Genomic DNA, 15,799 nt, shown 5'->3' with positions numbered 1-15,799 from the left:
ACTAAGCTCAAATCCTCATTAAACAATATGCAGAATTAAATGCCTATTAACAAAAGAGTATGGTTCCTACAGGGTACAACATGCAGAATTAAATGCCTATTAACAAAAGAGAATGGTTCCTACAGGGGACAACATTAAACTCTTAGGCAACTCTAGCTGTGGGATTGTGAACCATGCAAAATCTAACTGCTCTATCATTTCTCCCTATTAATTTCACAGTAACAACATTAAATTTCAGGGACTGCTTCATATCAGAATCAAGATTTGAGATTTTCAAGACCATAATCTCATAGCAAAATCCTTGAAAATTCTTCCACCAATGTAGGCACATTTAGAACAGTTCATGCTCGGACACTGATCTTCACATAATTTGATCATAAAACTTCTATAATGGTTAGTCTTATAGTCCACTGATTAGCATAGTGGCAAAGGCCAAACGAAAGCAGTAACAAGAAGAAGAAGTAAAGACACAATTCAGAAATAGAATCAATTTTAAGTTCTCATCATGATATTGCCCTTATGTTTTTCCAGAATCTGCACCAAAGCTTCCGAAAAAACACCTTGTTCCTCCGCAAACGCATCCAACATGGCCGAATAGGCCTCGGAATCATCAGCAGCAGACATTCTGAAGTTAAAAATGGTCACCACTTTCATGACATACCCAGACATGGGGAGCGGTAAAACAGGCACAAAACCAACCCTCATATACTCTGGCGTCCAATTATCGGACAACGAAACCACCTTATCCAAATCGAAAGCGTTCCTATACTCCCCGAGTTTTTTGCCACCCAAACGGAGCTTCACCCCCTTGTTCATCGAATCGGAGATGGTAAGGTTCTGAATCATCGGGCATTTTGTGACAACACGAGACAAGATTCCTAGCCACCTCGAAGCACCTTCTATGCACTCAAAGGCTAACGATGCTCGGGGCAACAGTTCTTCCCGAGTTATCCTCCTGTTCTCAGATCCGTCTTCTTCTTCTTCTTCTTGTAATTCCGTCGTCATTTTAGAGAGAGATTTTGCAAAGAGAAACGTGACGCTGGGGTGTGTGGCGGTGAAATCGGCCCCCCATTTGAAAACACAATCATTGTCGGCGTCGAAATCGGAGATAACCTCGAGATTGAGAGATCGAACCTGTTTCAATAGAGCTAGGAACGCGAGGCCAGGGATATTGAATTGCAAAGGAGGAGGAGGCGAGAGAGCGAGCTTGTGGAGGTACCGGAAGGGTTTGAGGACCAAGTTGGAGAATTTTCCGAGCAAACCGTTTCCTCCGAAGGGATTGATCGTCTGGGTTTCTTTGCCGGATTTGGAAGATTTACAATCCAAGGTGACGCCTTTGATGGAGACTGTTTGGACGCGAAGGATAAGGGAAGAGAATCTCTTGGAGACCAAGAAGCATCTGCAGAGGCACTCTATGTCGGAGACGTTCTCGAAGATGCCGACCACGACGTCGTCCGGCAAACGATGGAACTGGTTCTCCGCTGCTTCTTCGCGGACAGAGCTCATCTCTCTCTCTCTCTCTCTCTCGATCGACCGACCGTATGGATTAAAGTTATACTGTGGAGTGTGGAGTACTCCGTAGTCCGTATTTATCTAAAGGAAATTGATATTCACACTTCTCCTTACTCTACCCACCTTTTTGTCACTATTATGATGAAATTACTAAAATGCCCTTGAAAGATATCATTATTTGAATATTCTAGATTATAAAGTACAGGGGCATTTTAGTAACTTCACCCAAATGAAGACAAAAAAAGAGCGTCAGTGGAGAAATGGGGAGTGTGGATATCAATTGCCTTATCTAAACCGTCCCTAATCCATATAGGAGTGAGTAAAAAAGATTATTAAAGACGGAAAATACTTTTTGTTTAGAATGTATGTGATAGAATATTTTTTTCAATTTCGATCCATATTTTGATGCTTATTTAATTTCTCTCGTCGAGATGAATGTATAATCCTGAAAATTAAGATAGAAATTTAAACAAAGAATTTTGAAAAGTATAAAATACAGAAAAAATACTAAACAAAAAAGTTTAGGAAGAACGGGGCCTGGTTCTTCAAGTCTCAAACTAATAATAGCATCCCCAACTTTTACTCAAATTCGAGTAGCAGCTTCGTTTTGTTTGAAATAAATTGATGGACAAACCTAAATCTAATCGCAAATCCGAGTAAAAACTTCATTAATAGAATTGTTCTAAATTTGTGAGGGGAGAAATATCCTTGAAAATCTTGGATGCACTAAGACTGACACGATCTTTGCGAGATACTCGCTCCATCCATTCCAGTCCACAATAGATGTCCCACGACACTATTCACATCTCTCATAAAATCATTAATTGTTTTTAATTATAATATTTTAAATATACAATATAAATCTTGTTTGAGAGATCTCACTTAGTTTTATTAAAGAAATTTTTTGAAATCATGAAAGTACTATAAATAACAAAATCTAAATGATTTTTTTGAGAGATATGAATATTGGTTTGGGACATTCATGTGTGGAAGGAATAGAGTATTAGCCAGTCAATTTTGTGGGCAACATAGACAATTTTTGCCTTCATTATTACCAACAATACTCCTTGCCTTTTCAAATACTCCTGGTTTTTTACGTTGTGGGGATTGGAGAAAATTATTAAATGCCCATAAGGCATGGTTAAAGTCATGCCCATAAGGCATGGTTAAAGTTGTCATTTTTTGGAACAAAGGCCAAACAAAATAAATATTTCATTAATAATAGTAACAAAATATTACAATGAGAAGGAAATAGATCAAACAATCTAGAGAAAACGTGAACGGTAATAATGTTTCTTGTCCTTGATGTTTTTCGTTGCGTCACATGTGAAACCTTTTATTGGGCCGATCCTTCAAACTCAGAAGTCAGAAGCATCCACCTCCATTTGTTCAATTTTTCACTGAATTACCCTTGTCTTGTGTCACGTCTCCATCCCTCTAGATATTGATTTTTCCAAGGCTTTTCTTACTCGCCTCGGTATGGTTACACTTGCGCGCACCAAAGAGATTGCTTCTTTCATTCGTGTATTGTATTTCGTACCATCTTTCTCCACGGTAGGATTACACTTACGAGCCCACCATCTTCTCCATCTGCGCTGCTCCATGCGTCACCGTATCCTCCGCCCCTGAACTGCCGAACTTTCTCATCACAGCCTGCTCAATGACTTTCTGCTCCCGACTACCCGCAATACCATCACTCGAAGAGTTGGAACTACGATAGCTGACAGTGTTTTTTCCGGTAAGTAATAGTTGACAGTGTTAACGGGCTTTCCTTCTCTTATAGCTCCAAAATCCACTGGGAATTCATTCGCTATTGATTTATTCTTCCCATAAATCTGCTCAATCCATTCGAAGATGGTCTTAATCTCCATAATCGGAACCTTGGTTGCCAATGTCCTGGAAAAAGCCGACCCAAGAAACCCATCGCTCTGTCGTCATCATAGAGGTGGTTAGCTGTGATACCCAAGGGCATCGAAAAGGGATCTCTTCGGGCATCAATAATGTGTCTCCTACAAAAATCAAATTCCAACAGCGTCGATGCGAATATCATTTCGCATCGACCACTCGTCACCCCTTCACTTTTCAGTATACATACTTTCTCCCTCCTATATAAGAATGTGAGAATTACCACCACAAATGTGCCTCCTTGTTTTGAAGAAGGCTACACTCCATTTCTCTTCCTCTCAAACTTGCCATGAAATCATTGCTCTCGTTTGACCCTGCGAATTCTTCAGTAACTTAATCCCAACCAGTTCAGTTCGAATTCCAATTGATCGTGAAAGGAAACTCTTAAGATCACCGCCATCATTCAACTATCAGCACTCAACTCCCTCAAGAAATCAAAGCAACCAGGCCTGACAAGTTCAAAAGTTTTTTCCTCCCTCAATGAAAAGCTCTCCTCATCAGAGCGGCTCTGGAGATGTCAAAAACCAAATTGGTAGCATCCCCCATGAAATCAATGCGAACCCAACTAAAGAAGGGGAATTTTTTTTTTTAAAGATTTGAAACAATGAAGTAGCCAAACAAAAGCAAAAAATGAAAAGAAAAATGAAAATGGATTCAAAGCAAAGATCGGAGCCCCTTTGGGATTTCAATCCAGGCAAAATCCCAGCTCCGACCAAGGGAGAGAGAGAGAGAGAGAGAGATCATCAGTCTCTAATTCTGTAAAAGTTTTAGAAGTCTAGTTTCAAGCAAGAGTGAAACTTGCAAGTTAATACAAGCACCAATACTACATAGTAATTTGATGCCAAAATAACCATGCCAAAATAGACTCAAAAAGATCAAATGAATAAAGTAAAATGTGAAGCAAATAGTTGACACGAAGACACAAAAGATCGTCTGCTCAGAATGACAGTTGCAATAACCTTTTTTCTTTCCTTCCATGTTTTCACGAAGACATTTGTTGTATATTAATGTCTTTCGATCTATAATAGGTTGAAGAAGAGGAATCATCGCACAAAGTCGATTATATACATAGTATATGCTATATATATATATACATATTTCCTAATGTAATTAGATAAAAATGTGTTATATCTTTCTTCTGGAAATGATTCTCTCTCTTTAAAGCAACACGCTACCAATCATACATTACATGAACTCGGGTTCGGGTGTGAAGTGACAGTATGTGTCTAAGACTCTTGAGTGTCGAATTCACGTAATTTTAATCTCAAGGACACATGGATACACAAAAGATACACGTAATTTTTCCGGATAATCGTACGTGTCGAAGATATAGATTCACGCATAATTCATTGTAAACTCGGATTAACAAAATGTAATTGCTAGGTGAATATTTAACATAACATATCAACAAAGTATCCAATTGACAGAATATCCCATAGGAGTATTTTATACATTTAGGAGCATTCTGAATGTAGCCAACCATCAATCAACAAAGTAAAAACAAAGAAATGGAACTAAGCACCAAAAGATAATACCCTCGTGGAACGCTTCAGAGTTGGTCAATTTCTTGCATACTGATAACGATAGTATACAATATTACCGGTAAACCCTCCATTAGACATAACTTGATTTATCAATAATCCAGAGAAGGCATAAAGACAATAGAATATTTTTCCAACAAGAAGATAAGCACAATCAAGTTGAACTGAAAAAAAAATCCGCAAGTGTAAACTATATTATTCCATTTATATCTTGAACCTTAATGGTAAAAAAAGTCAAGAAGCTTCAAGAGCAACCAATTTCCCAGTCAATGTAGCTTATGAACCTTTGGAAGCTTCCATGAAACAAGCTATGTATGGAAACTACTAGAGTTGAATTCTGAACAAGGGTTAAAATTGCAAGATAACAAAGAGAAAATCTTAAAAAGAATTCAGAGTTGGTTAGCTAAATCCCTTTCCTATGGTGGAAGGGCTCAGTTGATCCAATCTATCCATTTTAGTATTCAAGTGTATTGGAGCCCTATCTTCTTGATCCCAGGCAGGGTGATTAAGGAAATTGAATCTACCCTCATGGTATTTCTCTGGTCTGGTACAAAGTTGAGGCATAATTGTGCTAAGGTTAGCTGGAATATGACTAGCAGTCTGACGGAGGAGGGTGTTTTGGGGTTTAGAAGACTTAAAGAATGGAATACGGCTGCAGTTATGACGCACCTCTGGGATTTATGTAGGAAGGCTGACGTGCTTTGGGTTAAGTGGGATTCGCACTAACATATCAAAATATTTGGCATATGGCAGTTCCAAATAATGCATCTTGGATGTTCTCTGTGTTAGAACTCTTGGGCAACCTCTAATCCATTACACTGTTGCGAATGGCCATCCCACCTTCCTATGGTTAAACAATTGGCACCCCATGGGGCCACTCCATAAAAGATTTGGGATGGCTTTGAGTTTGTCTTTAACCTTGGTAGGTCTCTCACAGCAAAGGTTTCTTCTATTATTCATAATGGGCAATGGCAATGGCCTAGAACAAGGAACAAAAATATTCTACAGATTATGGATAAGACTCCTGATTTTTTGCCCAGTGTTGAACAATATATTATATTATGTGGATGGGACTTTTTCTATTAAATATGCCGGGAAATCAACTAGGGTTAAGTATCCATTTCAGAACTGGTAATGGTGTGATACGGCTGGGGAAGCATGTGCCTACATGAGCATTTATCTTGTGGCTAGCAGTCCAACAAAGACTAAACACAACTGATAGACTGGTATCTTTGGGCTTGAATGTAAATGATGATTGCGATATGTGTGGAAGGGGTAAGGAGAGCTTCAAGCACCTTTTCTTTGATTGTCCGTATTCCAGAGAGATTGAGAGGAGTAATTATTATTTTATTTTTTTGATCGGCTTGGGCAGAGTATTACTAGTAAGAATGGCATTTCTTCTTGTCTTGCAGGCTCAAGGATATTGTGGACCGGTATGTGACTAATGTGGAGGGGAAAGGCTTTACTAGTTTGATTTTGAAATGTTCTTTGGGTGGTGAGTGGTTTATCATATATTGTTAGAGAGGAATCATACAATATTGCAAAACAGAACTGTGGATTGTGGGCAGTTAGCCTGTGGGATTATTCTAACATCAAGGGCTTCCTCTGCTCCAATAGGTTGGTGAAACCATCCAAGAAGAATAGAAGAATGTGCAACATTTGAGGTCTCCCTAGTGTTGTTCTGCTTCTGCAGCAAAGTTAGCATCGGACTTAGGTGTCTTTTGTTTGTTAATCTTGTTTTTTTTAGCCTGTGTTGTCTTGGATATTACTCCATGTCTCCATCTACCTTGAGTTTCTTGTTTAGGCTTTTGTTGCTTGATTACATAGTTGGGTAGAGGCTCTGTTTGGCTGCGGTTGATTTATCAGGGGTTTCCCTGGATTCTGTATTTCTGGTTTGGGCATTCAATGAAATCAAACTTGAACCGAAAAAAAAAAAAAATACATATAATGATGCCAATGCATTACCAATTGCATCCATCTATCATTACAATCCCATTAACGATAGAGATCCCAATCAGATGGCATACACTAAAACTATAAATGTTTACCAACGACGAACCAAAACTAAATGCTTACTGGTTCCTACAGGCTTCAATGATTAAAACTCTTTAGGTAACTCTAGCTGCTTGAATGTGATCTATGCAACCATGTAACTAGTAACTACCTCTGTATTTCTCCTTGCAGTTTTTAGATGGTGAAATCAAAGATTTGCGCAATGGCCCTCTAGTTTTTCCAATAATAAAAACGTGAAATTTGAGGCACTTCTGCATAACAAAATTAAGGTTCAAGATTTACAATAACCATAACCTCTAAGCAAAATTCTTGAAAATTCTTACAACAATGTAAGCACGTTTACTAGAATTGACGTTCATATACTAAGTTTCAAGCAGAACCCTTAAATGGCATTGCACCTTAAGCTTCTTAGTCGGTAAGTGAAATTGAAGAGTTAAAACCGAAAGCAAGTAAAGACATAATTCAGATATAGCATCAATTATAGTGCTAGAACAATGCCTTGCTACTGCCCTTATGCTTTTCCATGAAATTGAAGAGTTAAAACCGAAAGCAAGTAAAGACATAATTCAGATATAGCATCAATTATAGTGCTAGAACAATGCCTTGATACTGCCCTTATGCTTTTCCAGAATCTGCACCACGGCTTCCGAAAAAACACCTTTCTCCTCTGCAAACGCATCCAACATGGACGTATCATCAAAAGCAAACTTGTTGAAGTCAACAATGGTCACCCCCTTCATGACATACCCAGAAATTGGCAGTTGTAAAACAGGCACATACCCACCCCTCATGTTCTCTAGGGCCCATAACCCAAAATTTTCCGAGGAAATCGTAGGGCTTACTTCAAGTGTATTCCTGCACTGCACAAGCTTTTCACCAGCCAAACAGAGCTTCACCCCCTTGTTCTTCAAATCGGTGATGGTAATGCTCTGAAGCATCGAGCAAGTCCGGACAGCACAAGACAAGATTCCTGACCGCAGCATGGCATTTTTAAAACAATCCAGGGCGAGATTTACCCGCCGAACTAGCTCATCTTGAGTTATCTCATTCTCGGTTTCTTTGCGATCTTTTTCTTCATCGGTTTTAGATAGAGATGCTGCATAGAGAAAGGTGAAGCTTTCGAGAATAGTTGTGGTGAAATTGGCACCCCACTTGAAGACAGAATCATTGTTAGCGTTGAAATGGGAGGGAAGTTCAATATTCAGAGACTCAATCTGTTTCAAACGGAACACGACGTCATGAAAATTCAGTCGCTGAGAAGGTAAGCGAGTGAGTTTAAAATTGTTGGTTAAGAATCCCGAGAATTTTCCGAGGAAAATCGTTCCTTGGAGATCCCCTTCCTCAATGCTGAAAACTGAATTCCAGGTTTTGGTTACGAAGGAGACTGTTTGGACGAGAGGGATGAGGGCAGAGAATCGCTTCGCGACGACAAAGCATCTGCAGAGCCATTTGACGTCGGAGAGTTTGCCGAAGATGTGGAGTACGACGTCGTCCGGCAATCGCTGGAACCAGTTCTCTACTCCTGCTTCTTCTTCGCCCACTGTTCGATGGACATTGCTCATCTCTCTCTCTCTCTCTCTCTCTCTCTCTCTCTCTCTCTCTGATTGCTACGTAGCTTCCCTCTCTCTCTCTCTCTCTCTCTCTGTTATCGACTTCGAAACCCTAGGGAGAATTTTTGTCGTAAAGAGGAGAACATGGGGTAATTGAAATTTTCATTTAAATCAGGAGAAAATATGTATTAGTTGTGTCAGGCTGCGTTGTTGAAAACTTAGGGTCTGTTTGATAACCTAATTCAGTACTTAAAACTGAATAGATTAAGTGAAAATAAAATAAGTTGGTTTGACAACCACAAAAGTGTCCACTGAACACGCTCAGTGGAAGTATAGAGTTGAGAGTTAAAAAATAAGTAGGTCTCCCCCTACTTATCACTTATCGCTGAACACGCTCAGCCTGAGCCCAACGTGTTCTTTCATTTTTTTCTTTTTCTCGCGTCTTCTTTCTCTTCCTTGCCCTCGCCTTCCATGCTGATCCCACAAACACGATCCCACAAACACGATCTGTGAAGACCCAGACCCATCTCCAGGTTTGCTCTCTCTCTCTCTCTCTCTCTCTCTCTCTCTCTCTCTCTCTCGCCATGGCCAGTCTGTGTATTTTCAGTTTTTTACATAGGGTTTCCGATTTATATTGTTTGAGATGTGGGTTTTTAGTTTATATTCTCTGAATTGCAATTGAGGGAGAGAGAGGGCTTGAAAGAATTTCATATTACAATTTCAGTTTATATTCTATGGGTTTAGGCAACTAGAATTTCAGATTAGATTTATGTTTTTGAGAAATTGATCATCATAGCAATTTGGACAGAAGAAAGAGGGCTTGAAAGAATAAGATACGTAGAGCGTGAACCAAGGTTCATAGGCGGATCATCGAATGTTACATCCCTGCTTATGATGATCAAAGCCTGTATCCCTTAATCTCCACAGCCTGTATCCCTTAATCCCTCCAGGGAAGCCAACGAAAACCACTTTCTTGGCTCTCGGATCCTACTTTGATTCTGTAACATGATAGTATGCCAAACACGCAATAAGTCTCGTGAACCGCTAATTGAAGAACTACCCTGTTCTTTGAACCATTATAAACAAAGTGTTCCTTATGAAAAAAAAATAGTTCTCCCACCACTAAAGTGTTTCTGTTTTAGTTGCCGGAATTTCGATAATTGCCTTACTTTATCGTGCATTTCTCTTGATTCAATGCTATTAAATTGTTTGTTCTTCAAATCTATGTTGGAAACCACAAGCTTGGTTTGACAAGTTTATTTTGGGTTGGCTCTTGTTTGTATCATTGTCATCAATGAATATGAGATTTATACAATTATAATTTTACAGGCCAATCCTAATGCCAAACAATTTCGATATACTGGACTACAATATTCGAACGAGTTAAAAGCATTATTTGACGGTGTTAGAGCAACAGGAAGATTTTCATGGGGACCATCAAAAGAAGGGTTTCCTACTGATGGCACTCAGTCACAATCACAAACGTACATTGATCTTGACATTGGATCTCTTGAGACACCTTCTTCGCCAAATGGTGATGCGGAAAAACATGGCAATAAACGGCAAAAGAAAAACAAGTCTGATGATCTTGATAAACAACTGCTTGAAGCTCTTCACACTTTACAAAGTTCTGATGGGCCAACACTAGAAGAATGCAATCGTACTCTGGATGAGATGCAACTTTTTGACATGAGCGACCCATTATATATAGTTGCATGTAGCATTTTTTGCGAGAGCAAGGCACACAGGGAGCAATGGATGCTATTACATCAAAAACCAGAAGTAGTTAGAAAAAGCTGGATAGAGTTGAATGGCAAGAAGTTAGGATTACTTTGAATTATAGTGAATAGGCAGTTGATTTTGAAGTTGAGACATTGATTGAGCTTGAGCTTGAGCTTGAGCTTGTTCTTTTTTTCTTTTTCTTTTTGATTACGTTTAGGAATGGGTTTGTTTGGAAATTGGAATTGTTTTTGTTATAAAGTTTAATTTTTATACCTTGGTATTTTCTGGTTGACATGTCATGATATTTATCTCATTTTTATCTAATTAAATACTTGCAATGTTTGGCGCAGCATGTTGTCTGATAAGCAAAAGAGCGCATTAAAGATTATCGCACTTATTTTGATCATCAAAATATTGAGGAAAAAACGTATTGGAAGAAGGCCTGATACTGACTCTATGCTTACCGGACCTGGATATATGAAAGAACTTGTAACAGGAAACCCCGCACATTGTCAGGAAATGTTACGGATGAAAATAGAAGCATTCGTAAGTATGTGTCATCACTTTCGTATTAGAGGATGGCTTCAAAATAGTCGTTACATATCTGTAGAAGAAAAGGTCGCAATGTTTCTCATAGCATTGAGTCACAATATACGGAATCGTTTGGTTAAAAGAAGATTCAATCATTCAACACAAACAATACATAGGTACTTTTATGAAGTATTGCATGCGATGCTGAACTTCTCAAAAGAGATGATTGTTAACACACCTTATGATCAGCCGGCACATCAAATACGAGAGAACCATCGTATTAGACACATATTTCAGGTACTATTTTCATTTAGAAGGTACACATCTCAATTGGTTTTTATTTATATACTGTGCATAATATGAATTATTGTGCTTTCATTTTCTAATTTATAATTTAAAATATTGTAAGGGTGCGGTAGGTGCGCTTGACGGAACTCTTATTTCAGCAGTTGTGCCATGTGATCAACAAATTCCATACAGAGGACGAGGAAGAGGAGAATGTTACCAAAATGTGCTTGCTATATGTGACTTTGATATGTTGTTTACATTTGTGTGGGCTGGTTGGGAAGGGGTAGCACATGACTCACGGGTGCTAAGAGAAACTATGAGTGATCCAGCAAACAACTTTCCAATTCTTCCTCCAGGTTAGATGATTGTTTTGAATTAGATGCTAATATTTCCTAGCATAATTGTTCTTCTACTGTGCAGGAAAATACTTTTTATGTGATGCAGCATATACTCATACACGTAGATTTATGGCACCATACCGGAATGTGCGGTATTGGTTAGCTGATTTCCAAAATGGTCGGCGTCCTAGGAATAAAGAAGAGCGATTCAACCTCGCACATGCGAGGTTACGGAATGTGATTGAGCGTGCTTTTGGAGTTCTGAAGTCTCGTTTTCCAATACTAAAAAGGATGTCATCATATCCTTTCGCGGTACAAAGAAATATGGTGATTGCTTGCATAACCATGCACAATTTATTCGGAGGACTTGCATTTCAGATCAATTTCTTGACGAATTCAACGATCCAAATGCTTCTTACAGCAATGCTCAACATCATGTGGATAATTTCGAAGCAGGTGGAGGATCGACCCAAGCTGATCAAATTTTTATGCTCACCTTACGAGAGCAAATTGCAACGCATTTGAATGCTATAAACTACTCTTGAGTGTTAAATTTGATTTTGCTACTTTAATATTTGATGAAGTTTCAATGATCAACAATATTTAAAATAGTTTTTGAGTGTCTTTCTAATATTTTGTATATAATGTTATTATTTTGATAGCGGTATCTTTGTCTATATATATATAATTGATTGTGATTTACTAGTCATGAATGTATGAAGGGTAAATTTGGAAAATTAATGACTTTCAGACTTCAGCTCACTGGACAGATCAAACAGCTTATTTAATTCAGTGGTTAAAATTCAGTACATATCAAACAGCTTGTTAGCTTAAACAATTCAGTATTCAATTTCCAGTACTTATTTTTCAGTTTTCAGTTTTCAGTTTTCAGTTTTATCAAACAGACCCTTATACGGAAACTTATTTCAGTGTTTTTACAGTAATTTTTTTTTAAACTTTTTGTTTAATTTTTTGTCGTAATTTTTGAAGTTAATCGACCTTCTCGACAAGATAAATCAATAAAGTATAAAATTATGGACTGAGTGTAAAAAAATTAAAATAAGATGGCATTTTAGATAAATAATATAGTTGTTTGATATTTTTTCATCTTTAGCGAAGTTTTTTTTACTTTCGGTCATAATTATGTACTTTTTAGACTCTTTCCGTCAAAACAAATGATTAATCGAAAAAAATCGCTCGAATTTAGCAAAAAAATCAGAAAAGACAAAAAAAAATTTAACTTTATAAGAATGAAACTAAATAATAACTCCGAAACTATGGTAAACAATATCTGGAATTTCACAACAAAAACTTCTCACGATGTCAAAAGAGTGTTGTTATAGGTACATACATTCATGTAATATACCGTGTACATATGCATTTTGGACTCATATCGAGTCCTACAAAGAAGATTCAAGCCATTCATTTTTGTTCAAAATAGTTTATTTATGATCCCTATAAAAATTTAATTCAATCAGACATCGATAAAGACGTTTATAAAACATCCATTTTACTACAGAATCCTTACGCTATGAAAAAAGAGATTTGGACAATTTTTTATGGTAATCCCACCCGAACTTATAATAGAAACGAACTCAATGGAATTGGACAAGTTTTGGCTTTATTGGCTTGTTTTGTCTTTATTTAAAAAAAATTGAGTCTCAAATAACCACCAAAAATTAACAAATGCAAAAAAAATTTAAATAAAAACAAAAATTTATCTATAATGGCTTTTTTAGCCGAACAAGGCCTTCGAAACTCTAGAGAGAAGTTTTGTGTAAAGAGGAGAACATAGGGGGAATTGAAAATTTCATTCAAATAAGGAAAAATTATATGAGAAGGCCTAATCAAAATTGGGTAACTAAGAGCATCACCAGCCTTGACCTATTTTAAGACTCAAATTTAAAAATGGGGCAAAAATCACAAAAATCTCTTTCCAATCTTTGACCCAAACCCTTTTTCATTTTGGGTTTTACCCATTTTTTTGCCCAAATCTGAGACAATTTTTGCCTTGACTCATTTCTCCAACGGCTAGTTAGAGGGAGAGAAAGAGGGAGATGTGTAAAATTTGGGTTTGAAGGTTGGAGATGTGTCTATCCAAAATGGGTTTTTACCCAAAATTTGACTCAAATTTGAGGAAAAATATGGGTGAATACTGGAGATGCTCTAAAAGTTAAGTACCACATTAGTTTCTGATTATCTATTTAAAGGATTGCTTAGGTTAGCAATGTACAGATCTACAATGACATAATCAAAATTGAATATCCAAAACTTTCCACATCACATTTTCAAACTACCAAAAACTAAAATCCGTGAAGAGAAGTATCATTACTAGTATTCTCTCCGTCCCATTTTGTTATGTTTATTTTCTTTTTGGCACGTCACAAAAAATTATCTATATCTTATAATTTATAATATTTTTTACGATTTTGAAAACTTTGTTTAATAAAATTAATTGAGATCTATCAAATAAGATCCATATTGAAGATATAAAACATCATAGATTGTGAGATATAGATAATTTTTTGAGACGCCCAAAAAAAAAAATAGGCACAACAAAATGAGATGGGGAGTAACAAGCAAATACTAATGGCAAGCAAATACTACTACTCCATAATTTTTACTCAGGCCTATTTTGGCCATTCAAATGAATTATCTTTTTGTTCTTATTAATTCTTTTTGTATTTGTTAATTTTAAGTATTTTTTCTTTAATTATTATTTTGTCATGATAGAAATATATAAAGTAAAAAGTTACCATCGAAACCCAATTTTTTTAATAAAGACGAGAATAAGTTACTTATTGATTTATTGTTATCTTTATCAAAAAAAAATTGAATTTCAATCGTAATTTTTTATTTGTTAGACTTATCTCGTCACAAAGAAAAAATAAAATTTAAAAAAAAATAAAGAAAAATTAACCAATAAGAAAAAAATTAAATAAAAAAAGGCCAAAATAGGACTCAATAGGGTTTTCGTTAACCAAAAACTCTCCCTAGGGTTTCCGAGTTAAAACAGAGCTAGCTCAGGCAGAGAGAGTAGCAACGAAGCAATTACAGTAGAGTAGAGTAGAGAGAGAGAGAGAGAGAGAGAGAGAGAGAGGAGCTATACAGATGGAGCACTGGGCGGCGAAGAAGAAAAAGAAGAAGAAGAAGAACCAAGAAGCAGAGAACCAGTTCCGTCGTTTGCCGGACGACGTCGTGTTGAACATCTTCGACAAGATCTCTGACATCGAGTGGCTCTGCAGATGCTTCTTAGTCTCCAAGCGATTCTCTCGCCTTATCTCTAGCGTCCAAACGGTCTCCGTCAAAAGAATGTCGTGTAAATTTGGCTTTCTTGGAAATTTGTCCAAGGACTCGCCTCGATCGAATTTATCTGGCTTGCAGTTCCTCTCTGTATTTACACGGATTCGATCTCTGAATCTCGAGATTGCCTCCCATTTCAAAGGCTATAATGGTTCTGTTTTCAAATGGGGGGCCAAATTCACCGCCAAACACCACGGCGTCACGCTTCTCTATGCGGAATCTCTATCTGAAATGAAGGAAGCTGAAGAAGAAGCGGAAGACGAAACTGAGAATGTGATAACTCTGAAGAGGCTGATTCGCCGATTAAAGTTAGGCCGTGAGTGCATGTATTATGCAGGGTTGTGGCTGGTAACCTTGTCTCGTGTTGTCACGCAGCACCCGACGCTTCAGAGCATTACAATCACCGATCCGAAGAACAAAGGGGTGAAGCTCTATTTGTGTGATGAAAAGCTAGCGGAGTTCAGGATTGCTTTCAATTGGGACAGGCTGCTTCCGACGGCCGAGTCATGGATGATAGAGCTAGAGAATATGAGAGTTGGGTTTGTGCATGTTTTGCAGCTCCCTATGTCTCGGTATGTGATGAAAGACGTAATCAATGTTACCTTCATACCGAATGGTGATGGTGATTCTGAGGCCAATTCGGCCATGTTGGACGCCTTTGTGGAGGAGCAAGGTATTTTTTCAGAAGCCGTGGACCAGATTCTGCAAAACCACAAGGACACTATCGCAGCATTCAATTTCTATGACCTAATTGCTGCTTGATCTCAATTATGTATTTACTTGCTGTTGTTGTTACTGCTTTAATTTCACTTACCGACTAAGAACTTTGCCACTATGCTAGTCAGTTGAATATAAGACCAACCATCACGGTAGTTTAGTGATGAAATTATATGAAGTTTATTTTATGTACTAGAATTGTTCTAACTATACCTACATTGTTGGTAGAAATTTTTAGGATTCGGCTTTCATGTTATGGTTGTTGGAAAACTCGGATTTCATTGCTATTGAAATCATTGCGGGCCAGGGTGCTAATCTTTGATTTCAGCATCAAAGCAGCAAGGAGAAATTTAATGGTAGTAGCGCTTTGCATAGATCA

At 37.6% G+C, this 15,799-nt stretch overlaps 4 protein-coding genes across 4 annotated transcripts; 2 read left to right on the top strand and 2 right to left on the bottom strand.

The window, feature by feature from the left end:
- Nucleotides 1-263: 263 nt before the first annotated feature.
- On the bottom strand, nt 264-1,555 carry LOC131314504 (F-box protein AUF2-like). The gene has a single exon (XM_058343186.1). It carries the CDS (start codon nt 1,504-1,506, stop codon nt 493-495), a length of 1,014 nt encoding a protein of 337 aa, XP_058199169.1. The 5' UTR covers nt 1,507-1,555; the 3' UTR covers nt 264-492.
- A 1,153-nt stretch (nt 1,556-2,708) lies between these two features.
- Nucleotides 2,709-8,671, bottom strand: LOC131314502 (F-box protein At4g18380-like). Its single transcript, XM_058343185.1, has one exon. The coding sequence runs from the start codon at nt 8,531-8,533 to the stop codon at nt 7,562-7,564; it is 972 nt and encodes a 323-aa protein (XP_058199168.1). The 5' UTR covers nt 8,534-8,671; the 3' UTR covers nt 2,709-7,561.
- An 855-nt stretch (nt 8,672-9,526) lies between these two features.
- LOC131314123 (uncharacterized) lies at nt 9,527-12,237 on the top strand. The gene is made up of 5 exons (XM_058342616.1): nt 9,527-9,532; nt 9,851-10,341; nt 10,594-11,071; nt 11,184-11,418; nt 11,483-12,237. The coding sequence occupies exons 1-5, from the start codon at nt 9,527-9,529 to the stop codon at nt 11,923-11,925; spliced, it is 1,653 nt and encodes a 550-aa protein (XP_058198599.1). The 3' UTR covers nt 11,926-12,237.
- Nucleotides 12,238-14,511: 2,274 nt separating this feature from the next.
- LOC131314122 (uncharacterized) lies at nt 14,512-15,465 on the top strand. The gene has a single exon (XM_058342615.1). The coding sequence runs from the start codon at nt 14,512-14,514 to the stop codon at nt 15,463-15,465; it is 954 nt and encodes a 317-aa protein (XP_058198598.1).
- Nucleotides 15,466-15,799: the final 334 nt, after the last annotated feature.

This window comes from Rhododendron vialii, chromosome 13a (assembly GCF_030253575.1).
Source record: "Rhododendron vialii isolate Sample 1 chromosome 13a, ASM3025357v1".
Taxonomy (NCBI): Eukaryota; Viridiplantae; Streptophyta; class Magnoliopsida; order Ericales; family Ericaceae; genus Rhododendron; species Rhododendron vialii.
The sequence above is the reverse complement of the archived record's forward strand: the minus strand, read 5'-3'. Positions and strand labels throughout refer to the sequence as shown.

Bases quoted from the DNA above. Each gene is read 5' to 3' on its own strand.
- LOC131314504 (XM_058343186.1), bottom strand. From the start codon at position 1,506: ATGAGCTCTGTCCGCGAAGAAGCAGCGGAGAACCAGTTCCATCGTTTG.
- LOC131314502 (XM_058343185.1), bottom strand. From the start codon at position 8,533: ATGAGCAATGTCCATCGAACAGTGGGCGAAGAAGAAGCAGGAGTAGAG.
- LOC131314123 (XM_058342616.1), top strand. The intron at 11,072-11,183 runs GTACTATTTTCA...AAATATTGTAAG, and splicing joins GTATTAGACACATATTTCAG to GGTGCGGTAGGTGCGCTTGA. The intron at 11,419-11,482 runs GTTAGATGATTG...TCTACTGTGCAG, and splicing joins CTTTCCAATTCTTCCTCCAG to GAAAATACTTTTTATGTGAT.
- LOC131314122 (XM_058342615.1), top strand. From the start codon at position 14,512: ATGGAGCACTGGGCGGCGAAGAAGAAAAAGAAGAAGAAGAAGAACCAA.